Source organism: Rhamphochromis longiceps, linkage group LG15, assembly GCF_057381845.1.
Source record: "Rhamphochromis longiceps isolate RC_006_pf linkage group LG15, R_longiceps_female_GT1.1, whole genome shotgun sequence".
NCBI lineage: Eukaryota > Metazoa > Chordata > Actinopteri > Cichliformes > Cichlidae > Rhamphochromis > Rhamphochromis longiceps.
In genome coordinates this window covers 37,011,784-37,037,414 of record NC_140571.1, presented here as the reverse complement: position 1 = coordinate 37,037,414, position 25,631 = coordinate 37,011,784, and the positions used below count along the sequence as shown (strand labels likewise).

General features: G+C 40.4%; 1 protein-coding gene across 1 annotated transcript; it reads left to right on the top strand.

Annotated features, from left to right (window-relative positions):
* Window positions 1-1,264: 1,264 nt before the first annotated feature.
* Window positions 1,265-24,352, top strand: rab3ab (RAB3A, member RAS oncogene family, b). Its single transcript, XM_085382120.1, has 5 exons — window positions 1,265-1,337; window positions 13,563-13,787; window positions 19,605-19,723; window positions 20,442-20,566; window positions 21,068-24,352. Exons 2-5 carry the CDS (start codon window positions 13,563-13,565, stop codon window positions 21,256-21,258), a joined length of 660 nt encoding a protein of 219 aa, XP_085238246.1. The 5' UTR covers window positions 1,265-1,337; the 3' UTR covers window positions 21,259-24,352.
* Window positions 24,353-25,631: the final 1,279 nt, after the last annotated feature.

The window sequence follows — 25,631 nt, the reverse complement described above, 5'->3', positions numbered from 1 at the left end:
AGCATAATTAATAAGTTAAAAAACAAAACAAAAAATAATACTGAATGGCAATTGTTTAATTCCAGTGACATCATCATCACGTGCAATTTTCTACTAAATGTAGGCTATTCTTTAATAATCAGTGACATGCTTTCAGTATAAAAGATCCAGCTGTGCTTAAAATCAGTTTCTTGTTACTTTATAAAATCCGCTCTGCAGCGCTTACAGCTGCCTTATGGAACAGGCGTTGTACCTTACAACGCATCCGTATGAAACGTATATGAGTGTGATGGTTTTGCAGTGCATTATGGGACCGGTGTCTTTTATTGGGTGGGAATGGACTCAGTGGTTACTGCTGACCCCGTAATCAATAATTCAGCCTCTCCGGCAGCTTTCATCAATAATAAAAGACCGCTTCAGTGTTTGAGGTGGAATATTTCAGGACGCTGATTACGGATCCGGATTCGTTAGACAGGACGTCAATCCTTCTCGTACCCCTAAACCACGCCCATTTGTCATTCATTTATGTCGCCTTCACAACCCGAGTTACAAAACGACTGGAACTCGTTCTTTCCCTTTTCAAAATAAAAGCCAAGCTCAAAGACGTTGTTTATTCAAAAAGACCCTAGATATCCGTTATTTATTTACCAATCGCTGGGATAACAACTGCGTGTATGAAACAGTTTTTTCAACCGATGGACGCAGTTAAATGAGATAAGTTGGTTTTTGAGGCATGTCACTCGACTAAATAGTAAGTAACTGTTTTCATAATCACGTGAGATATAGGAATAAAAAAAAAAGTAAGATTTTAAAACCAGCGCTGTGGCTTCTCATTTCTGTCAATTAATTTCGTTGTTTCATTATTATTTTCCTGCATCCTGACCTTTACTACTACAAATACACGTACCTCATAACGCATACACACTTATGTAACAGTCTTAATGCAGAAAGCTGAGGTATTTGCCTGTGTAAAGGGTCTGAGTACTTTCCAACCCTGTTTAAAAAGTTCACCGGGTACCAGGTCTTGCAAAGGAAGAAAAGCATGTCGGTTCTGATGTAGGATTGTGCGTTTTTTCTCTTCACATTACAAAGAATTGTCCATGTTGTTGTAAATTTTGATCTTTACAAACACTTCTGTATATATATATATATATAGTAAAAAAATACAGTCGGATCAGTTACTCAGTCAATCAGAATCGTCTTTATCTTTCAAGCACTTTGTACCGTTTAAACCAATCTGCTTTTATTTTGAAAAAGCCAACAGGATGTTGTGTCGCGCAACCATTCCGACTTGACAGTGAGTGGTGGTGTTTCTGCGGGTGCTGGACGTGGAGGATAGCAGCCAGATAGAAATAAAGGTGGGTTTTCTTTCTTTATTAATTTTGGAGTTAATGGAGATAAAATCGTACGTTAAATTTAGCGCATTTAGTGTCTCAGCTGCAGTTTATTTTAATCATCCAGCAGCATATTTCAGATGACAGAAGCCTTGACGTGAGATGCCTGCCTTAACAGCTGTTTCCATTGTGAAAACCATAAACCGGCTTCAGAATAACCCGTAAAAACAGGCTGATTGTTGTTATCTGTGTGGATGGATGAGGGCTGCTGCTGCTGCTGCTGTCCTGGATCTCTGGCTTGACTCACGGCCTGTCCTGCAGGAAAAGGCGTTTCACACTGTCCGATGGGTTAAATGAAGAAAACAGGTTTGAATGGATCTGAGGCAGGATCAGTGGAATACATTACAAACACACGTAGAGCACACTGCACGAGAGTAAACATATGAAACATGTGGGGGGGTTTAAACCTTTTTTTAATAGGTTACACATTTAATAGGTTAATATTCAAATAAGCATCATGACATAACTAAAGGTCGGCACAGAGAATCATTCAACAATCCGAATACCAGGATTACAGGAGTATTTAATCCGTGAAACGCGGCAGCCATATGGAGGACTGTTGTGTTCCAATGCTGAGGTAAAACACTGAGTCAGATCTCTGGGAGTAAGTACTGAATGATATGTTCATTCATTCACAAGAAAAAAAACAGACTAAATCATAAATATCGTTTTTATATATTTTAATTATGTGCAGCTAATGAAGGATATGGATGAAAGCACATATGAAACACATATGAAAAATGCATAGAGTTTCATCTGGTTTAGCTGCTGTTTCAAATCTTATACAGGAGCCTACTGAAAACTGTGCAGTGCAGTTGCATTGTGTCAGCCTATCAGCCTGCATTTTGGCTTTTAAGCTTAATCAATAAGTATAATACAATAAGACCGCAAGCATGTTCTTAGGCTTTTTTTAAAGAGTCTCAAAGTGAGCTCACAGCCTGCAGACCACATCTGAATGTCCTCGCTGACGGTAAACTTACTGGCTGAAGGCAGAAGTGACGCATCTGCTGCTTCACATGGCAAAACACACACTAATGTTGCCTGGGAGAGATGCCACTGATATGCAGGGTGGATGCCTTTTTTATTACATTTCAGTCAGTTTGTCAGCAGTAGTCTGAGATGTGCCTGTCTGAACACATGTGCAGAAAAACAGACTTAAAGATTGGATTTCTTGAGCTAATCTGTGATTATGATGCTTTAAACTATGATTATAGATGCTTTTGAACATTACACACACCCACATAAACACAATGTCTGAGAACAAAAGCTCTACATAAGCAGAGTACAGCTCAGCAGATTTAGGGGGGCGAGACTATTTTAATGACTGTAACAAGCTCTCAAAGATGTATCCAAATACAGCATCTTTCAGCATGAAGTGGGAAGAAGCATTTTCAATCAACATTATAAATTAAGCAATGCACTTGTGTACAAACACACATGACTACTTTTTAATGTCCCGGATTCACCTGCAGACTCTAGCCTCAAAGAGCATCTCTCACATCCTGGCTGCTCTCATTGCTGCTTTCTGTTTTCTGTGCACGGGGGGTTGGGGTGGGGTGGAGAATGAAGTGATGATATTTTTAGCTTCCCCTCCTCTCATCTGCATCTCCACGCTTCCTAGAGAAAGGAGGCACGTGATTGGAGGAAAAAGGGGGGAGAAATGCTGTCTCAGGAAAACTAGGAGAGCCACAGCAGCAGAGTAACGCCACTGCTGTCCAGTTTCAGTAGGTTGTTAGTTATTGTTTCACACGTAAGGCTGGTTAGTAGCTGTAAATGTTGCATCACATTGGTTTTAGTAAACATCAGTGTTTCTAGGCTGAGAAACACTGACAAGACACTGGATTTTTCTTTAACTTCCACTGCATCAAAAGCACCGCACAGAAAGACGGCGGTGCAGGAGGAAAGATGCAGACAGCAGCGTTTTGCTAAAGAGGTCAGAGGTGAAAAGGCTGCTGACTTCACTTTTAAATGGTGATCATCCAGCCAGATCACGCAGATTTGAGTTAAACAAGCCTCTTGGCCAGTGTGAACCGAGTCAGTGAAAGAAAAGAGTTCTGCTGCAGCATCCACACACCCATCGCACTGCATTCAGTCTAGTGCTGGATAAACACTGGAGCCATTTAATGCTTCTGCTCCTAGTTGTGAGTCTGGGGTGAAGATTATGGGTAAAAGTAGTAATGCTACATTAAAACAAGATCTTCTTTTATCAGTCAGTTTATAGATTTGACTTGATTTGACTATTGGGTCTATACGGAGTTGATTATGTGACTGTTTGTTGGATTCACAGCAATGTGTCCGTTTATAAATGCGTCATGCATTGTAATCTGAAAAGTAAGTAATGGAGAAATGTAGCTAAGTCATTAAGTGCAGCACTTGAGTAAATGTAATTCATTATTTTCCATCACTGTCTGTTTGTTCTAATAAAGGAAGGAAGGAAGGAGTTGCATTAGCTTGCCGTATTGCAGATATGGGGATCTCACCACTTTCATCAGGTTAAAGAGGAAGGTGGCATTGACCCCTCGATTAAGAAGTATTGATGGTGCCTTTTCAGGGTAATGTACTTGGACAAGAAGGAGAAGGATGCTGCAAGGTGGGGACTGCAGAGCAGGAGAGCAGATAAGAGTTTGATTTGAAGATTTGTTAAACATCGTCCCCACTATTGAAGTACCAGTCCAAACACAAAATGATCCAAATAACTGATTTATGAAGGAAAGCACCGTGAACCCTTAAACGAGACAATATTTTTACCCACCTGAGAAAATGTCCTCAATGAAAAAAGGTCAAAACCTTTAGCTTCATGGAGAAGTGACACGTATCCACTTCCTCGTCCTCATCTGCACAGCAGACGAAGATTGGAAAAACTCCAACAAAAACTGACATTTATGCTTCTGCCAAAGCCACAAATCAGAAACTGAATGGCATCCTTACAAGAACAATCACTCTGTGACACTCACAAAAATGTTCTAAACAAATGCAGCTTGATTCAGTTTGATGGAACAGAAATAAAACAAAGCAGGCGGCTATCAGTCAGAGCAGTGACACGTGGCTTCTTCATTGAGCGCTTGACAACCTTTGAAAAATGGAAGCCGTTTTTATAACAGATAGAACCTGTCCTGGTACAGGGACCTGCAGGGAGGACGACTTTTTTATTCTGTAAAAATCACAGACGCTCTAAGTTTCTGATTTAGTTATTTGTAATATAATCGACTGGGGATGTTAGGTTCACATAACCGTCCTCTGATGTTGTTAAGAGATGTGAAAAACCTCTGAGTGAGTCATCTCAGTAACCATCTTAAAGCAAGAATGTGTTTAGGTGATCTGGGATCAGCTGTGGATTAGCTGTCCGTCTGCACTAAGCCAGCCAATCCTGATTAGATGAACCTGACTGGCTGGCTGCAGGAGCACTTAGCTCCTGCAGGGACATCAATCTCCTTTAGGTGGCAGGTTTAGAGGGGGAGCTCAGTGATGTCATTGTCCAGCAGTGAAACCTATAACTGTCCTGATTGGATTAGTGTGGGAAAAAAATGGAAAAGACTTTGCCTGTGGCGTTAAGGTGTAACTATTGACAAAGTGCTATTGAGCAAAACAGAAAGACTCAGAAAACCAAGCTTCCCAGAGCTGTGACTTATAAAGATAGCTTATCCTCTTCCTTTATATCACAGTTTTCTTAGTGACTCATCCTGATCTTACATGTATATATATATATATACAAACAGAGACTTGAGCAGCCAATCTAATATTAAAACCAGAAGTCGCTGCGATAACAGATTTGGTTATTATTAGCCATCTCTGCCTGATAAAGCGTGCTTCCCTTCCTCCATCTTCCCTGCACTCTCCGCGATGGAAGGAGTTATCTTTGAACTCTGAAATCTTTTTTTCCTCCTGGCGTTTAGTCTCATCTCCTTTTTATTCGAGACCGAATGCCATTGCTACTTTTCGGATTGTGAGGGAAGATTTGGAAATTTCAGAGCCACTTTGATGGGACCCTAAATGTGCAAATGTACTGACCGTGTGGATCGGCATGCTATTGTAGTTTTCCATCAAAAACACACTGTGTGAAGCCTTGACTTAGACTCAGATATTATTATATCCTACTTGATGCCATTTAGCTTCAAATTTCTGTTGATAATTATATATATGTCTATATTATTTAACAGATGATGCAGATGATGACTGTCATGTTAGACTGGATTGATCCCTGTGGGGAAATAGGGATGTGAGTCAGCATAATCAGCAGCTCAAAGAACATGCTCAAAAATTCAATATGAAATATTATTATACCAGGAAAAAAAAGGAAAGGGAACAGGAAGAGGGAAGGGATGCATGCGCTTAACAGATGTTGTCACCATCTTTCATCTCAATAACCTACATAAAGGTCAAAGTGAAGTTTGATTATTATTTATAGCTTTGTTTTTTTTAATCAAAAGTGGCAGAAAAAAAGTTCCCGGTTCTCCAGCGTCTCCTATTTCTTTTAGTTTTCAGGCTGTTGCTGGATTGTTGGTCAAGACATGGATGACACTCTGGGCTGTAGAAGATATTGATTTCCTAAACAGGCGCAACAGATAATTGATGGTTCAGTATTAGGAGAAACTACAGCTGCAATAACAACAGGGGTCCCGGCATGGGCTTGTGAACCTTCAAGGGTTGAAATCCAAATATCCAGGCAGCTCTTACAGTGCACATACACCTGACTTGCTTGGAAGTTTGCTAGCAAAGCCAAAAGAAAGCAGCGGCATTCTGGAAGCTGAAAGGAATTTGCATAATGAGAATTTGTTAATTACTTTGAGATTAAACACAAAGGCCTCTCTCTATAAGCTTCTGTATCGAATTAGTGAAGGTTAAACCAACTCTCTTCCTTGCAGCTAATCTCAGAGACGCAGAGGAAAAGCAGCAGAAAAGAAGCAAAAAGCCTGCAGTAGTGTTTGGCAAGACCTACACTTCCAGCATTGGTTGGTCATTTTTAAACTCCTGGAATCCTTGCTGTGAATACTGGAAACAACAACACCGCAAAAGAATCAATAAGAATTTAGGAGCCCAGATTTTATGAAAAGGTTCTAAAACAGGTTGCGAATCACAGCACTAGGATAAATGCAGCAAATGTTCCAGAGGGGGTTAAAAGAAATATGAGCGAATGTGGGTTTTCACAGTACAGAAAGTAGAAGGAGATATAGTAATGCATCTAAACTGACTCCAAGACCTGGATTCGAATGTTTTTAAGAGCAAAACTTTGTGTAATTGCCTGACGTGCTGTCACTGTAACACTGCTGACTCGGCTCGGAGAAGCTCATCGATAACGAACACGTGGGCAGAAATATCTGCAGAGCTGAGCAGACCCTGTCGTGCAGCGGTAACAAGAGCAGATACATTTTTAATAAGGCTCGCCAAAGAGGAAATCAAACACCAAACCCTGACTGTGATCAAGTGCCATCTCACCTCCGGCTGGTTCACCGGAGCTTAGCCTAAAGATAACTGTTAAGTTATAGGTGTCAAATCTTAGACTCTTCCAACCTGACGCTGATATCATACAGCTCTGATCGGATGTGTCGGTAAGCATGCTAGTAGCCAGCTTTTCTTTTTTTTGAGATAAAAAAATATATATACATGTAAAATGTAATGTTTTAAACCAGGAAGTCAATCAGTTTAGTCGGGGATGGTTAGTGTCAGTGCCAAATCATAATAAATACCATCTACTGTACCATAGTAAGAGTAAGATGAAATATATGCTGGATTGTAAAGACAAAAACTACCAAAAAAAGTCCACTTGTTGTCTCCGGGGAGTAAAAACTCAGGAATCAGGAAGAAAACCTCACACAGGTCCAGGATGGGGTCTTAATGCAAACTAGGCCACATAACAAAAAAGATCAAAGTAGTGACATATGGGCCAATCCTGAGGCGGAGCTTTGACTTAAGCCTGCAAATAATACCCAGTTTCCTCAAGAGCTAAGCAGAATTGCGTGCATAGCAAACAATATGAGCATGCAATTGTATGACAGATAAATAAATTAGATTTTTGGGGCTTTTGTCGCTCAGAGAAATTCACCGACACCACTCCGTAGAATGAAGTGCTGTTAGTTGTAGGTGTGTCTTCATTTAAATACTTTTGCAAGGAATTCTGAGATGGAAGCGTCTCCTGTTGTTTAGGTTGGACCTCCGTTTGTCAGGAAGGGACAGGAAAAGCAACACTAAACCAAACTGATTGCAGATCAGTTAATCCAACACGCTGTTCATCCTCTTCAGCTGCACGTTTACTTTTTATTTTCTAATGTTTGTGTAGATTATGCTCATCACACTCAGTGAGTCACACTGCAGTGCCTTTGCTGTGACTGAAACTCCAACTATTGACCGTCAGCTGAGTGGGGTAGAGTTGAGCGGTATATGGTACAACTGCGCAGCATCAATCTCACCTGAAGTCAGTTGATCCCAGATTGAGTGAACAGGGTTGATTAAGCTGTAATAGTGATGATATCAGTGAACCCTAAACTACTTATTAGCTGTGAGCTTTTACAGAATAGAGTCCAAATGAAGAAATAGCTCTGAGTTCAATGTGCTTATGTGTCTATTTCAGTTTGAAAACAAACCTTTTTACGCAATTTTAAGGGGCAAAAATCAGTTTGACAAGTGAACTGAAGTGTTTACCTCTTTTGCTCCATATTCTTTGCAGTTTGTTTATTCAGTTAAATTGTCACCTTGTCTTTCCTGACTGCTATCTTTGTGTTTGTTTGTTTGGTGGCTTTTTGCCTTTTGTCTGATGTTCAGTAAGTGGGACTTTCATCGGATGATGGGCTTGTCAGTTGTTTGGAAAAGAAAAATATTCACTTTATTATGTTTTTGTGACTGTTTCTGGATATAGTCAGTCTGGATAAGATTTCTGGAGAAGTCTGACCATTTTGGCATTTTTTAAAGTTGTCTTGAGCTACAGGGCTTCAGGCTTTCTGAAGGTCTGTCTTTGGACACTGGCTGCTTTTTCACAGATTTTCAGTCCAGTCCTTGTACCTGACCAATTTCCAGTGAGTGTCTGGATCCTGGACTCATGCATATTAATATAAATACAAGCAAATGAAAACAATTGCATGCAGAGGTAAATAAAAAGAATGTAGAACTGATAAATATTGCACATTAAAAACACAGTCTATATGTTAGAGTTTTTTGAGTTCATTGTTCAGTATGGTTATGGTTGTAGGGTAAAAACATGGAGAAGGATCAGGAGAAAGGTAAAACACGGTGGAGGTTCTGTTATGGTTTGGGGCTGTTTCAGCCAGTACTGATTTTTCACTATGATAGTCAACCTAGAAATGCAGTAAAAGCAAACATGAATAGAGAAAACACACACAATGGAACCGCGTCAGTCATGGATTGGCCTTCCCAGAGCCCAGATCTCAACATTTTGTTGAGGCCAAAATCCAAAGTAGAGCTTTGAATGTCTTCAAAAAGCCCGGAGAACTATTACTGAAGACTATTTAAGGAAATTAAAAGAAAGCTGACTAAGTTTGTGAAAATGTACAAAATCTTTTTTGCCATATGTTCTATATTTTCATGTGTTTCAATAAATCTCTGCACCCATTTCCTGTATCCCCAGCAAAATAGAAAGAAATGGTTGGCTGCTTCATGGTTTTGCACAATACTGTATGTTTTTAAAAGAAACCTTTAATATCTAAAGTAGTATTTTCAAAATATATACTGTAAGGTAAAAGTTTAGATTTCTTTACTTGTTACTCAGTAAGTCTAAGTTAATCCTGCACATCCATAATTCTTATTGATTAGGTTCGGCTCTTTTGAAGAGTATGCATGTCTTATTTTTGCACACTCTTGAAGTATTCACAGATCCTCCGAGCTGTGAGGAACTGTTGACGTCACAGGCAGAACAGAAGCCATCAACTAAAAAGATACTGGCAGCCATGTGGCTGCTGCATTTTCCGATGCTCTCAATTTAGCAACCTGACTAAATCCTATTTACATGAAACAGCTTTATGAATGTTTATGAATGTTTTCTGTGATCCTCTGTGCAGCGTTCTCACAGTAGGTTTATCACATCTCGACCCACCTGCTTAGCCCTCGTTTGCATAACAGAATGTGCTGAGGAAGGGTCGGGGCTTCTCCATTATTTAACAAGCATCTCTGTGTTCCTGCGTGTAAGCCGATAGGCCCGAGCTGTGAGGACTGAGCACTTGTTTTCTTTGTTCTTTATTCTGTCTGAGTTCTAGTGTTCCGCTGCAGCCGAGTCGAGATAACAGTCTAAATATAGAGGCGGGTGAAGGGACTGAGTCCTGTGGGCTACAGTCATCGTGCTCTGAAGAGTCACTCACTCTGTTTTCTAAATCCTTTTAGGTCTCGTAGGTTTGAATCTTTGTAGTCCTGGACAGCGAATGCAGTAACGTAACGGCAGTGTAAGTTTCAGTGAAGCTGCTGTTGTTCTTTGGCTGACTGTTAGAGCAGATCTGCAGCCCAATTTAAAACACAGCAGTAGTTTGACCTTGCTGAATAAATATGTAGAACTAGCTAATGCAGTGCATAAGATTCATAAAAAGGTTCAATGTATAATAAGGAACTTTGAGGAAATTTTGGATTTTAAAGTAAGTGCTAGTCTTATATTTTTATGAGACTGTGTTCCTCAAAAGAAATATGGTCTCATTAATAACTGCATGTTACACCTTTAGATGGGTTTGAACCTAACACCTTATACTGGAAACCAAGAGAGTGGAGGTGTCTACAGTTCCTTAGGTTAGGCGCTAACTTAAACTGTGAGCTAACTATGATAGTAACCAGAATCATAGTTAGACCCCAATCTAAGGACTAGAGTAGGTTATTTTCTTAATTAGGAATATCTGTGTCTAAACCCAACTAAACTTTGAGTGAAAAAGGAGGCAAACAGTGAATCAAAGTCTAAAAGTTGTCAGACACATCTGTCCCTGCATCCTTCGCCTGTCTGCATCCTAATGTGGACTTTTTTTTAATGCCTCTGTTAGTCATTTAAAAGAAGCTCGCACGGGCTCTTTCAGACAAAAGGAACAAAGGACCATTATGACTACATTTTTTTCATCCATCGTTTAAAGTAAAACACGGTATTTCAGTATTAGCAAATGCACCATACCAGATCCTATATTGGCTTTACAATGAAGTCAGGATGCTGAACAAGACTCGTTACAAGTGAGCTCGGTGCTCACTCGAGCTCACACCCTGCTACAGCTTTCCAAGAAATTAATTAAATCTGAAGTTTATCCCTTTGAACGTAAAGGTTTCATGCTGTACATAGTTCATGGTTAACATAGACGTAGAGTCCCCCAGAAATCTGTTTGAGGAAAATGGCTAACCATTCAATTCAATTCAATTCAATTTTATTTATATAGCGCCAAATCACAACAAAAGTCGCCTCAAGGCGCTTCATAGATACAGAGAAAACCCAACAATGATATGACCCCCTATGAGCAAGCACTTTGGCGACAGTGGGAAGGAAAAACTCCCTTTTAACAGGAAGAAACCTCCGGCAGAACCATGCTCAGGGAGGGGCGGGGCCATCTGCTGCGACCGGTTGGGGTGAGAGAAGGAAGACAGGATAAAAGACATGCTGTGGAAGAGAGACAGAGGTTAATAACAGATATGATTCAATGCAGAGAGGTCTATTAATGCATAGTGAGTGAGAAAGGTGACTGGAAAGGAAAAACTCAATGCATCATGGGAATCCCCCGGCAGCCTACGTCTAATGCAGCATAACTAAGGGAGGATTCAGGGTCACCTGGTCCAGCCCTAACTATATGCTTTAGCAAAAAGTTTTAAGCCTAACCTTAAAAGTAGAGATATTGTCTGTCTCCCGAATCCAAACTGGAAGCTGGTTCCACAGAAGAGGGGCCTGAAAACTGAAGGCTCTCCCTCCCATTCTACTTTTAAATACTCTAGGAACAACAAGTAGGCCTGCAGAGCGAGAGCGAAGTGCTCTAACAGGGTGATATGGTACTACAAGGTCATTAAGATAAGATGGGGCCCGATTATTTATGACCTTGTATGTGAGGAGCAGGATTTTCAATTCAATTCTGGATTTAACAGGAAGCCAATGAACAGAAGCCAAAACAGGAGAAATATGCTCTCTCTTTCTAGTCCCTGTCAGGACTCTTGCTGCAGCATTTTGGATTAGCTGAAGGCTTTTCAGTGAGTTTTTTGGACATCCTGATAATAATGAATTACAGTCGTCCAGCCTGGAAGTAATAAATGCATGAACTAGTTTTTCAGCGTCACTCTGAGACAGGATATTTCTAATTTTAGAGATGTTGCGCAAATGGAAGAACGCAGTCTTACATATTTGTTTAATATGTGCGTTGAAGGACATGTCCTGGTCAAAAATGACTCCAAGGTTTCTCAGCGTTACTGGAGGCCAAGGTAATGCCATCCAGAGTAAGAATCTGGTTAGATACCATATTTATAAGCTTTTCAGGGCCGAGTACAATAACCTCAGTTTTATCTGAATTAAGAAGCAGAAAGTTAGCGGCCATCCAGGTCTTTATGTCTTTAAGACAATCCTGCAGTTTAACTAATTAGTGTGTGTTATCTGGCTTCATGGACAGATAGAGCTGGGTGTCATCTGCATAGCAGTGAAAATGTATTCTATGTCTTCTAATGATGCTGCCTAAGGGAAGCATGTATAATGTAAACAGAATTGGTCCTAGCACTGAACCCTGTGGAACTCCATAATTAACCTCAGTGTGTGAAGAAGACTCTCCATTTACATGTACAAATTGGAGTCTATTAGATAGATATGATACAAACCACTGCAGTGCAGTACCTGTAATACCTACAGCATGTTCTAATCGCTCTAATAGGATATTATGGACAACAGTATTGAACGCTGCACTAAGGTCTAGCAGGACAAGCACAGAGATGAGTACACTGTCAGAGGATATAAGAAGATCATTTCATTCTTGTGCAGTGTGCTGTCATATGCTTACTCCTTAATGGTGTTGCTGTTGGTGTAAATGTTAGGCTGGATTTTTAATAGAGTGTAACTTTGATCAAACATGTTTTACATAAATAATTAAAATAGAAAATTGTGGACGGGACTGGCTTTAAACTACATGGCTAGCTAGTGGGTACAAAACTCTATGCTAGCATGAAGTTCATCCTCATATACCTCCATCCACCGATGAGAATATTGCAATATGTGGTTGTGATTAATGCCCATGAAGCAAATGTGCATTGTGTAAAGCATACCAGTTAATCACTATCCTCTGTTATGCTGAGTCTAACAGATGCTGACAACGTCGTTTGTCTTAACATGCATTAAACGTACGACCTCTTCTGTGTTAAACAGCTCCTCTGCTGTTGTTTCAGCAGCCTCTTCTGTGTGTGTTTAATGAAATCGATGCTCATTAATTTAGCGTAATGTCCTGGCTGACAGTAGAAGCTGCTAATGCGTCTTAATGAATGCCTGCATTTTTATTTACTAGTCTGTGTATCTTTCGGACCCAGAATGTAGCATTTAGAGCCTTCGCTAATTGGCAGTGCCCATCCTTGTTCTTATTGTCACTGTGGTTCTTTGCACTTTGTACTGTGCAGATGGATGCCCCACAGTTTGGGGGTCCATCTGCCATCACCAAGAAGGATGGCCACCCCGTTCCACATCTTACATGCAACTATTTTTAACGTGTCATATATGGTTTTCTTATTAAAATGCTGGTAAAGGGAGAAATTCAAACTGGGGCTTTTGAGGTTTTGCCAGCAGCCCATTATCCTTTGGAAATAATAACTCTTTGGCATTTTTGCTTGAAACATTATTAAAGTCATTAAAGCTGATTAATTCCTTGTTAATTACCTAATCTCTGCATTTTCCTACTTCAAAGACGATACGCATTGTTTTCCCTAAAGCTTTATCAGATCTTCTACGCTGGTTTTCTAGTAACCCCAAGAAAATCTTATATTGGGTATTATCCTGACTGCTGATATCCATCTTCTATTTTCATATCTACACCTACTTCATATCAATTTGTGCTCTTTCTTGTTCTGTTGCTCATGATTTGTGCACCATATCTGAACAGTGTGAATCTCTCTTACTCAGAAAGCTCAGTTTGTCACTCTACAGAGTATTTTAGAAATGGAAGAAACAGAAAAATGTCATTTCTATTTCAGAGAACATTTACTGTGATCTTACAGTGAGGCCACTGCAGGAGTTTGGTTAAAGACTTTCTCTGTTGTCTTTGTCCACAGATGGCTTCAGCAACAGCAACCTACGGGCAGAAGGAGTCCTCTGACCAAAACTTTGATTATATGTTCAAGATCCTCATCATCGGCAACAGCAGCGTTGGAAAAACCTCCTTCTTGTTCCGCTACGCCGACGACTCCTTCACGCCGGCCTTTGTCAGCACAGTTGGCATCGACTTTAAGGTGAAGACTATCTACAGGAATGACAAGAGGATTAAATTACAGATCTGGGTAAGATGACAAGAAAAGAAAAAAAGTGCTATGAACCAAAAAGTATACCTACTTTGCTTACTAGTATCTGGTTAGTTTATATTATACTGGTTGACAGGTGTAAAGAAAAAACTGAGGTTCACACATACACACTTATGAGGGAAAACAAGACAACAGACACAGGGAGACAATATATATGCACCCAGATAACATGGGGAGACGTAAGTGATGAGACCCCAGCTAAAGCCAGGAGGAAGTTAAACCTAACATAAGACACAGTGAGCAACTTCTGTCAAAATAAAACAGGAAGTAACTAAACATGGAATCGTTAGCAGAGAGGAATTTTCACTTCATTTTAATTCAAACAGTCACAAACAGTCACCTCGAGGCCCTTTATATTGTAAGGTAAAGAAAGTACAATGATACACAGAAAGTCCCAACAATCAGATGTTCGCTTAACAGCAAGCGCTTGGCGACAGTGGGAAGGAAAAACTCCCTTTTAGCAGGAAGAAATCTCCTATAGGACAAGGCTCATGGAGGAGCAGCCATCATGGGGATGAAGCCATAGAGAAGGCTAGATTAACGGAACTCAGAACATAAACAGTACTAAATACTGACAGAAGCCAGATAACAAAGGTAACAAGAACTAAAGACTATATCAAGTTTTTTTAAAGATATAAAATATCTCTAAAAACAAACAAGGATTCAGAGCCCAGACACACCAAAGCCCAGGATGATGACAGATAATTTCTTTTACGTTGTTTTCAAAGTCTGCCCATAATTAGTACGACTATATGAATTTTTGAAAGTCAATGCATCTGGTTTGCTTTTGGTATTTGGTATATTTGGTGGTGTTGATTTGATCACTTCCTTGAGTTATTTCAAACTAGGACACACAGATGCTGTCCAATGAGAGGTTAACTTAGCAACACCAAGGAAATGCACCTGAAGTGTGTGTGTTTGTGGTGAGGAATGAGCTAATGCAAGAAGCACTGCACTTCATCACACGTTTCACACACATTTGTTGGTCAAAGCATTTATGCTTCCTTTTCTCCGCTTAGCTTTTCTGCACAGCAAATGCCCAGATGGGCTTACAGACAAGCATGAAATGTTTCCTCTGCACTGACATGTGAAATACATAAACAGGGTGTGTGGATGTGAGAAATAAAGCTGGGTTTCAGTTCCTTGTAAGTCTTTTTTTTCTCCATTCTCCAACTATTTTTGAAAGCAAGTGCAATGCCACAAATACCTTCCAGGAAGGATCGTCCTGCACGCACACACTTTTCAGACCATTTCGCCCCTGTCTATGACGTCAGGATTTTAACCTTGCCTTTAAAAATATTGTCATTGTCAGATTAAGGAATGTAGATATTCATGTTTTCCAATGGATTCTCATAATTGAGCAAATAAAAATAAAAAACAGGAGTTGTAAGACCCTGCCCCGTGGTGCTGTTTTATTATGCAAAGTCAGATTCCAGTGAACACACAGATTTGCACACACCGGTGCCTTCGCTGCAGCCTGCACGTGCAGATGAACACCAACAGAGCAGAATACATTAGACGGTTACGGTGACACGTCCCCGGGAGCAAACAATAAGGTGTTTCCTCAGATGTGTGTTTGCTTCTACGGGCGCGAGGGTTAAAGACAGCTGAAGCTCTAAACTGCTCTAAACTCTTTGGTTTGAGCTGCAGGAAACTGGTGTTTAGGTGCCATGCTGTAGACAGTTACATCATTTCCACCTTCACACCAAAGTTCTGCAGCAACCAGAGCTGTGATGGTGAGCAGAGCATTGAATTTGTGTGGCTGTGCACACGTGGATCTGTTTTGTGTGTAAGGCTGCCTCTGTTGTCAGCCTTTCCCAGGTCTTGCCTCTGGTAAGAAAGATACAATCGGCCAATCGGAGAAGAATAAACCTAAGACTGGGTGATGCTCTCCCCTCCCCCATTACTACACATCTCAGAAGATGCCCCCCTCCCTTTCGTTTCTGTCTCACGCACACACACACACACACACGCACACACACTTCCTCCCCCACTGCTCAGCTAGCAGAGTAAAAATGAAAATGTTGGCATGAGCGCACAGTGCGTATATTTGTGCCACAGTGTGCAGTTATTCCAGTGTATGTTGATTTGTGCAGACCCGTGACATATACTTAGATGTCATACATGTTGTTTAAATGGCCACGTTTGAGAACGCGTCACGTTGCAGATAAAACTGAAGGCCTGAGAGGCCGTGTGGAGCTGCTTTCACAGCGCTCATGACAGCTGCAGTCCAAAGTAAAGACTTCTGGTTAAACGCGACCAATCAAAAAATAAAATAAAATAGAGCTTCAGAATTACCAGATTTATAAAGGTAGACAGATAGGATGAACTATGATGACACTAATATAATCTGTTAGCTGACATCCAGTAAGACAGACATATACACACCGGCCAGTGCTCAGACCCTCCTTTGTTGGAGCTCCTCCATTAGATGTCTCTAGGCTCACACACACAAGGGGAAAACAGCAGAGATGATAATGTTGCAGCTAGTAACAAAATATTATCCGTTCTCTTCTCCATTAAAATGCTATAGGCTACATTATCTCTTGCCAGTTGGAAAGATTATCATTTTATATTCCGTGGTAAGCCCTTAACTCTAAATTTGATGCTTAGCTCAAATATGAATAGTCCAGTGTTCATTATATAACACCACTCAGTGCTACCTACACTGACATTTTAGGTATAGAGCTGATGCACTTATCCAGAACAACTTGCAGCACACACTTAGTGGGTGAGCAAAAATAGGGTGCAAGCTGCAGTTGCAGAACATTATACAGTAACCATCAGTTTGGAAAGCATAGATCAAAGCGACAGCTCTCTGAAAATGCAATTTTCTAGTGACCCGAGTGTGATAATGTATGACTGAGTGAATAGATATATTCATGTCACGCACACACACACACACACACACACACATGTACTCATCAGTTTTTTGTGCACATGATGCTTTTTTTGTGTGTATTTATCTGGTTATCAGGACTTTTATTAAAAATGTGTTCTTGAAATTGAATTTTTCAACAGATTATTGAAAGGTAGGCATTTAGTTTATAGGAGCGTGTGTGATAAAATGTACCTATAGCAGTAATGATTTAGCTAAAAGTACGAGTTCTTTTGACACAATTTCAGCTTTTTCCATAGCTGATTGTTGAGATTATCTTTGTCTTTCCTTCAAGTAAACCCTTAAAATGACTTAATAAGGATTATAAGGGTTTACTTAAAAGATTAATTCACTTTTTTCTTTCACTCTCTAATTAAATCTTAGCTGAGAAGTCTGACACTACTATCATATCTTTAGCTGAAGCTTCAGGTAGCAGCTGGTTAGCTTAGCATAGTGAGAAAAAACAGATAAAAACAGCTAGCTCTGCTCTGTTTGAAGGTAACTGTTGCAGGTTTGACAGCTCTTTTTGGATTGGCTGAGGCTCAGGAAGAAAGGTTGGTGGTTTGAGCCCTGTCATCTCCAGTCAGCATGCCAAATGTCCTTTGGCCAAATGTCCAAACTCCACTCTTCGATGCATCCATCAGAGTATGATTGTGTGTTAATGTTAGAAAGAAAACACTTAAATCGGAAAAAGCTCACCTGTTAGCATGATTTAAGTTATTCTATCTACAAACCCCCTCAACTTATAAAACCTTTGAGATATGATTTATATCTGTGCTAAGTTATCAGCTACAGCTAGCAAACGTAACATAGGTAACACATGTACCTGAATATCAGTACTAACTAACAGACAGGTGTAAGGACTCAAAGCAGACTCTACAGGCTGTTCAACAAACAGCTCATGTTTAATAGTGTAAGAAACAACTATTCAAGATAGAATAGAAAAAAATCCAAATTTGTCAAATACATAGGGAGGAACAACAGGAAGATAAACAGTCATCACAACAAAGACAAGCTGAAGCCATTAAATACACAGGTGGAATAATCAGAGACAAAGGAAGTACAACTAAATACAAGGAAGAAAAGACAAACCAAAACAGGAAGTAACATAAGAACCACTTAGAAACTTGACAATGAGACACAGGAGGCAGGAAAACCAAAGTCTAAGAAATTTACGTATGTGACAATACAGCGTTAACTATAGCTACAAAGAAAACTGGATCTGAAAACTAAAAGAGATTGTAGGCAAAGCTAACAATACAATCATAAAGAAACCAAATATATACTTTGTTAAATAGAACACAAAACCCAAAGAACACTGTAAATATGAGAAATCAATAAGTAAGTACAAAAACTCAGGGTCCATGACACTGTGCCACATGTTATTTGTCAGATAATTAAAAATGTCCATAAGGAACAATACTACAAACACAGTTTGGTCATTTTTACTGGGAGTGGCGCCTGGCAGATAGTGACCAGCTACAGCCTGCAGTGACAGCCCGAAATTTAAGCCTTAGGTTGAACTTCTGGTTGAGCCATAAAAAATGTGCCCATAGTACAACTGTTACCCAGAGAGAAACTACCCATAAAGGCCAAAGCCGACAGGGGGAAAGAAAAACTCCTATTTAGCAGGAAGAAATCTCCTGTAGAACCAGACTCATGGTCAATAGGCCAAATATGTCTTCATTTAAGTGTGTAATGGTTAAGCTCACAGAGGGAACTTTTAATTTTTGGGTTGAGTCAGTGTTTAGTTAGTGAAGTTGTAACCTGACCAAATACAGTATTTGTCTGGCTAATAACCCTTCACCATAACCCAACAGGCAAGAGAGAGGCATTGGTCACCTTAACTGACTCTTGGCAAGAAACTAAATAAGCACATTTCCCAAAATGCCATATGTGTGCTTGCAGAAGAAAAAAAACCCACACACATCTCTGATTGTGTGCACTGGCTGTATGACTATCCAAATGGTTTTGAATGCCAGTGTCAAACAAAGAGTTCATCCTGTGAAGTGTAAACCAGCATGAGACTTTTTTTTAATCTCTGCACCGACAGCTGAGGGATGCTGTTGGAACAGAAGCCGCTCAGCTTACAAGGTGAGGCAGGGTGTTGGCTAGCTGTAACACTGTGCTTTAATTCCCTGAGCAATAATCAGGGTAATGCTTGTATTACCTGCAAAAGTGACTGATTACATTAAATTAAACCTTTAAAACACAGTTATGTACTTGCCCGATGTGTCAAAGCTGTAAGTAAAGATAGGTTTTCTAATACTTTCTGCTCTGAATCGTCAGCACCTTTCCAACAGCAGTGAGGGCTGTAGATAAACTCCCCAATTACACCAACACTGCTGTTTGCTTTTTCTACTGCTTTTTCTACTTCTACTCACAGTGCTGTGGGAGCGCACTGTGACATTAAAACACACACCTGAGCGATACACTGTGTCACATTGTCAGCAGGATTCTGGCACTGCTTATTCAGCAATATAGATGATGTAATTGTATTGCATGTTATCAGCTTTTCATTACCTGATTTAAACTGCTGTGTGAAGTATGAGGAAATATAATTCACATTTCTGCTCCTGGGTAACCAAATTGTTTCTTTAATTCTTCTTTTTTCAGCTGCCACAGTGGATCCTCTGTCTCCATTGTACCCTATCTATCGTACCCTGCCATCTTCTTCAGTCACACCAACCTTCTGCATGTCCTCCTTTATTACATCCCTAAATTTCCTCTGTAGCGTTCCTCTTTTTTCTCCTGTCTAGCAGCTCCGTCTTTAACACCGATTGCCCAATATGTCCACTATCTGTCCTCTCCACATGTCTAAAACCAATCTTAATCTCCAGACTCTCTTTGTTTGAGCCACTCTGCAGTAACATGATAAAAACAATCACTGTAATTAAATTGCTCTTTTCTTTCCTCAGGACACGGCTGGCCAGGAACGTTACCGCACCATTACCACAGCTTACTACCGAGGAGCCATGGGCTTCATTCTCATGTATGACATTACCAATGAGGATTCCTTCAACGCTGTCCAGGACTGGTATGTCATTGGCTGGGGTAGTGCTGATGATAAGGGGGACTACAACATATAAGCAAGTAGGATAAACACCACTAAAAAAATTATTATTTGGATGCTGTATCCTGTGTAAAACAGTGCTGTTATGTTCTTTTTAAGTTTCTGTTTGGTGCTTTTTAGGCACCAAAAATCACCCTCTATCGCTGTTTTTCTGGTGAGACAAAGAGTTGTGCGGATGATGAATGAAACTGCATCTAGAGATTTAGTATCTCTCTAGAAATAGATGCAGGGATACAGGGGGATAGAAGAACAGAGCCACTGATCCGGTTCAGGTTTCTGTCTATTTTAATAGACCACAGTATGAGCTTTCTGTCTCTGCAGAGTAATGAGATGCGATCGTGATATCTTTTCCTTTTTGTTGTGCTATATAACCTGACCAGCACATCACAGAGGACCATTCCATTTATTTTCCACCTACTCGGTCATACCTTGTTGTTGATATTGCCTGTGTTTATGGGCAATTCAGTCTTTAAGTTTCAGTACGGACTTACAGTAAAATCAAATAAATCACACTGATCCTTTGATTTTTATTGTGTGCGTGCACAATTTGAGAGTTTTTAGATTCAGATTCATTTTTTTACCTCTTCAATCAGTGCGATCCTGAATTTTGGGGGAAAAAAACCCTTTAATGTTGCATTCAGACGTCCCAGCCTTTGACTTTCCTCTCTGACCCCGCCCTCAGGTCGACTCAGATTAAGACGTACTCATGGGACAATGCCCAGGTGCTGCTGGTAGGAAACAAGTGTGACATGGAGGATGAGCGAGTGGTGAACTCAGAGAGAGGTCGTCAGCTGTCCGAACACCTCGGTGAGTTCATGCTGAACACACACACGCACAAAATTCAACCTTGCGAGTTTACAAGATATGTAACTTTTTATATTCAAATGGCTCTTTTGCAGACTAATAGTGCTTGTGATGTTTTAGGAACATGAGTGGAGTCTTCTCTGAGGCTGGTACCGCCTGATAAGCCAGGAAGGAGTTTGCAGTTTGCACTTTATCTGCCCCTTTGGGTTCAAACCTATCGGCCAGCTGTTGCTTTTCTGTGCAGAGTTTGCATGTTACTCCCTGTTCCCGTGTTGGTTTTCTCTGGCTGTTCTGGCTTCCTCCCGCAGTCCAAAGGCAAATACGCTAGGTCAAATTGTTGTAAAAGGTTATCTGTCTCTGTGTGTTAACTTTGTGAGTCACTGGAATGATCTGCAACCGCACCACCAAATGTAATCTGCCCGGCAGATAGCAAGGTGTATCCCTTGTTGACTGACAGACCGAACACAGCTCGGCGACCTCTCTCATGCTCTGTTTCTCCTCCAGGTTTCGAGTTCTTCGAGGCCAGTGCCAAGGACAACATCAATGTGAAGCAGACCTTTGAGCGCCTGGTCGACATCATCTGTGAAAAGATGTCTGAGAGTCTGGACGCCGGCGATCCCGCTGTCACAGGGGCCAAACAGGGGCCCCAGCTGACAGAGCAGCCCGCTCCTCCTCACCAGGACTGTGCATGTTAAAGCTGACTCCTTTCCAAAACCCTTTTCCACTGTCTTTCTCCTTGTCCTCCTTTCAGCTGGACCCCAGGTCCTTGGGTCTGTACTTCATCACCCGTTTCACTCCTTTTCCTGCTCGTCTCTGTAGGAAGATTGGCTAAAGGTCACAAGAATCAAGCTGAAAAGTGTCTGAAAAGTGTCTGAATTGGTGTTTTTACTGTGGTTGCTCCTGGTTTCTCTGCACAAATGAGCTAAAAGGTCATTCAAAAAGTGCAGGTGCTGGTATGATGCCAAAGCACCTTAAATCAAGCTGCAGTTTCAGACTCTTTGCAGCCTGGTTCTTGAAGCTTTTCAACCCGTCGTATGTTGTTTCCCTGATCCTCGGTGTGGTTTTACAAGAAGGATTTGACGGCGTAACGTACACCCTCAGAGTGCCATTAAAATCCTTCCCATGTTTACAGTTCTTTGTTTCATGTCAGTTGAATATCTTGGAAAAGATGCCAGCCTTGGATTTGGTGACCAAGAGGGCCACACTGCTCAGTTCGGTAGGAGTGGTGATCCAGCTGAGATCTGCTCGGTATCAATGTAATGCATTTCATATATGTCATTAAATGTCTCTTTTGTTGTCTCACCAAGTTTCAGAACAGATAGCAAGCGTTCTGTCTTTCCGTTGTTCATCTGACTATTTCGCCTTTTTTCATTTTTTACATTTCTTTTTGTACTTTGGCGCCCCCCTTTTTTTTCCCCTACAGCAAAACACTTAGGGGGGTGAGAGGGATGCGAACAAATTATAACTAAGTGAAAAAATAGCAAAAAATGAAGAGACACATTTTATTTAATTATATTTATTTCAAATGTACATATAAATGTTGTGCAATATATATATCTATATACATAACATCTACAGGTATGCATTTCTGGATAGGTATAAAGACGGTACGAAGCTCTGTGAGGACAGTATCTGGTATAAAAGGCCTGTTTGTTTGGAGGTTGTGTCGAAGCGTGTCTCCTGCGAGCCGCTGAATTTCACTCTTGTTTATGTCTCGTGCTACTTTCAGAAATAATGCACCATCATAAATCGAAACTTTCTGCTAAATTACTAACAAGTCTAAATCCGTCTGGTGTGGTTTTCACTGCTGTGACACGTAGCATCGTTGCGTAAGTTCTATTTTAGAGGAAGGAGATGCATTTCTTTTTCAGAATAGTCTTAAAGCCATTTAGGTTCTCAGTGTTTGTATAATAGAAAAGGTTTTAATGTGTCTTTGTCTTTGTCACTGGAAGATAAAGGGAAAAATAGGAGGCTGTCTAAAAAGCATCTTTGTGCAACACAGTTGAAAGTATTTTCCATCAGGTGGAAAAAATTCTGCAGATACCTTTTTTTGTAAAATACTGAAGTTGAGGTCATGTAACAGCTAAAACCTTCAGACTTCAGGCTTTCATCTCTTTGATTGCTGTCCTCAAATATAAAGACACTGAAATATTTCATCAATCTTTGAAGGACAAGAGCGATGTTACTTCTTTGATATTCCAGGGTATTTTGCTTTCTGTTGGTAGCTTGCCTGCAGGCAGTGAAAGAAACATCAGGATAGATTAGGATGATTCCCAAAACGGCCAGATTGGAGTTTGTTGTGGTTACTTGGCAGATCTACTGATCTTTGACCTCTAGGTGAGTACAGTATGCTGGCTTGCTTTCAAAATCATTCAACAACTACAGTCCTGAGCTTCTGTCTTGCTGGTTGAGACTTACAGAGAGTAGAGATCATGCTGACACATGGTACAGCACCGTAGCGAGATTCAAGACAGGAAAAACATGTATGGCAACATGTGTGGGGTGTAATCCGTATATATGTGTTTGATTGCATTATTCTGAAAGAGAACTCGTTTCTTTTCTGGACGGAGACAGCGTATCAAATAACATGTTGACTCCTCGTGTTTATCTGCTTAATAAAAAAACACTACGCGATTAATACCACTAACACCTCAGTATTACGGATAAATGTGGGCTCTTGTGTGGGCGTCGGTTTATTTGTGTGTTTGCGTTTGATCTCAGTCTTCAGGTAAATTATGGACCGCACTGTTTAAATACGAAGCAAGCGTAAAGCAGCTGAAGGCTCGAGCCAATGCAGGAGTTAAATATTCAGTACTGGGAAAGTATTTGCACTTTGGTTTTATTACAGTTTTAACGGTTAAAACTGGCTTACTGGGTATTCTTTCTTTATACTTCACCAAAGATTGCTTAAGAAGCAGCTCGCTGTTTTTGCTGTGGGGTGCCAGGTCGAGGAGTGTAACCAATTTTAAACGTTTAAACAAGTAATAAAACAAGTTCCTCACAGGGAAATATTGTGAGTCCTGTTCATATCAAAAGGATTTCATATCAAAAGGATTTCATATCAGCGTTAACCCATATTGATGAATGGGATGACATCTATGGACTGAAAGGGCAAAGCGCTACTGGATGAAAATCAGTAATGAATGACTTTGTAAAGCTCGTGTCTCATGTTTGGCAGGAACTTCAATACTATAAAAAACTGAGTCTCCATTCAGAGTGGTGTTATTAGAACAGGAAGTGATTTGGCCAGTAAATATGACTATAAACTGCGGAGATGATTTTGATCCTGCATACATTTTACTTCTTACTGGTTGTGACTGTTTCCTTTCTGGTAAAATCCAAAACTTTGAACTGTTCTCCTTTCTAATATGTCTTCCTCTCCATATAAACCCTGTCTGTAAATACTCTACCTTTGAGTCATATGTGTGGATTGTGTTGTATTGACTCAGGCTTGCATTGAAAAAAGAAGAAGAAAAAAAAGACCTGAAATCCCCCAAAGAGCCATGTTGTACTGTACCCTGCATTCATTTCTAGGCCTGCTTGTGAATGAATGTGTCACTCAGCTACGAAGCAATACACACTACAGTATGTACACAAAAACAAACGCCATCCAGCTTGGTAGAGGTTGCCGACTGTAGAGCTTCTACTAGCACGCAGAAATAACATGTGACTTGATTTGGTCTTGTATCACTGCCTCTTCAGTTCCCTCTCAGCCATTTAAAGTGAGAGAATATGCTGTGGATGTTTTTATCTGTACTTTGTGGTAAAACAATAATTAAAAAAAAGTTGCTAACATTCAGTTTACTGTGGTTTTTGAAGTGTTTCTGCCCTCAGTGAATGCTTTTACCTGGCGCTTCTTCAACATCCAGTGAGGTTTTTACTCTGAACTTAAGATTCAGATTAGTTTAAAATAATAACATATGACAGACGCTTGAGTCACCAGGATTTAGCATGAAATTGTCATTTTGGTGGCAAATATCTAGCTGCTAGTAGCTTCAACATCCTCAGGATGTCACTCTTTCACTTTTCATTTTTGAAAGAAATTTGAAGAAAATCTCAGAAACTAGTCAGTGTCCGTCAAAGACCCAGAGACAGAGAGAAGGGCATTTAAATTTTAAACAACTCACCTGCCACTTTATTAGGTACATTTGTTCAATTGTTTGGTAACATATATGTGCAATCATCCAGTCACATAGAACCAACTCAATGCATTTTAGGCATACAGTTCAAACCAGACATCTGAACGGGGAAGAAAGGTAATATAAGTCACTGTAAATGCAGCTGATAGGCGGGCCTGATGTATTTCAGAGACTGTTGAGCTATTGAGATTTTGCCATGCAGCCTTCTTTTGGAGAATGGTCTCCAAAAGAGCAGCAGTTCTCTTATCAAAAAGCCTTAATGATAACTGAGATGAGAGGGCGTCAGCAATTAAAATGATTACATCTTAAACAACCAAGGTATGCAGAGGAGCATCTCTGAGTGCACAACACACTGAGTCCTGAAGCAGATGGGCTACAGCATCAGAAGATCGCAGTTCAGTCAGCTAGAAACATTAAACTGAAGCTATAATTCACCCAGGCTCACAAAAACTGGACAGCAGAAGATTACAAAAAATGTTCTCTGGTCTACTGAGACTCAGTTTCTGCTGCAAGATTGAGAGGATTATACTGATGGCTCATTTAAACACCACAGCCTACCTGAGCATTGTTTCTGACCATCTATCCCCTTATCACCACAGTGAACTCATCTTCTGATGGCTGCTTTTAGCAGGATAACACATCGTGTCACAAAGGTCAAATCATCTTAAGCTGCTTTCTTGAACACTACAGAACATGGCCTCATAACAGTCACTGGAAGCATCTGTGGGCGTGGGAGATTCTTATAATTTCAGAATAAAATATTGGTACAAATATCTACAAAACAGCTGGTTGAGTTCTGCTCGGAGTTGACAACATCCAAATAAGTGATTCAGGCAGCTGTCATGATTTGGAGCTATCAAAATAAAACTGAATTAAACTGAACTGAATAGATGTGCTGGATGAATCTCGTCCACTGCCACGAAGGTCAG

What these genes read in the sequence shown, in the direction of transcription:
- rab3ab (XM_085382120.1), top strand. Translation starts at nt 13,563, where the DNA reads ATGGCTTCAGCAACAGCAACCTACGGGCAGAAGGAGTCCTCTGACCAA. An exon ending in GGATTAAATTACAGATCTGG is followed by an intron (nt 13,788 to 19,604) that starts GTAAGATGACAA and finishes TTCTTTCCTCAG; the next exon opens with GACACGGCTGGCCAGGAACG. An exon ending in TCAGCTGTCCGAACACCTCG is followed by an intron (nt 20,567 to 21,067) that starts GTGAGTTCATGC and finishes TTTCTCCTCCAG; the next exon opens with GTTTCGAGTTCTTCGAGGCC.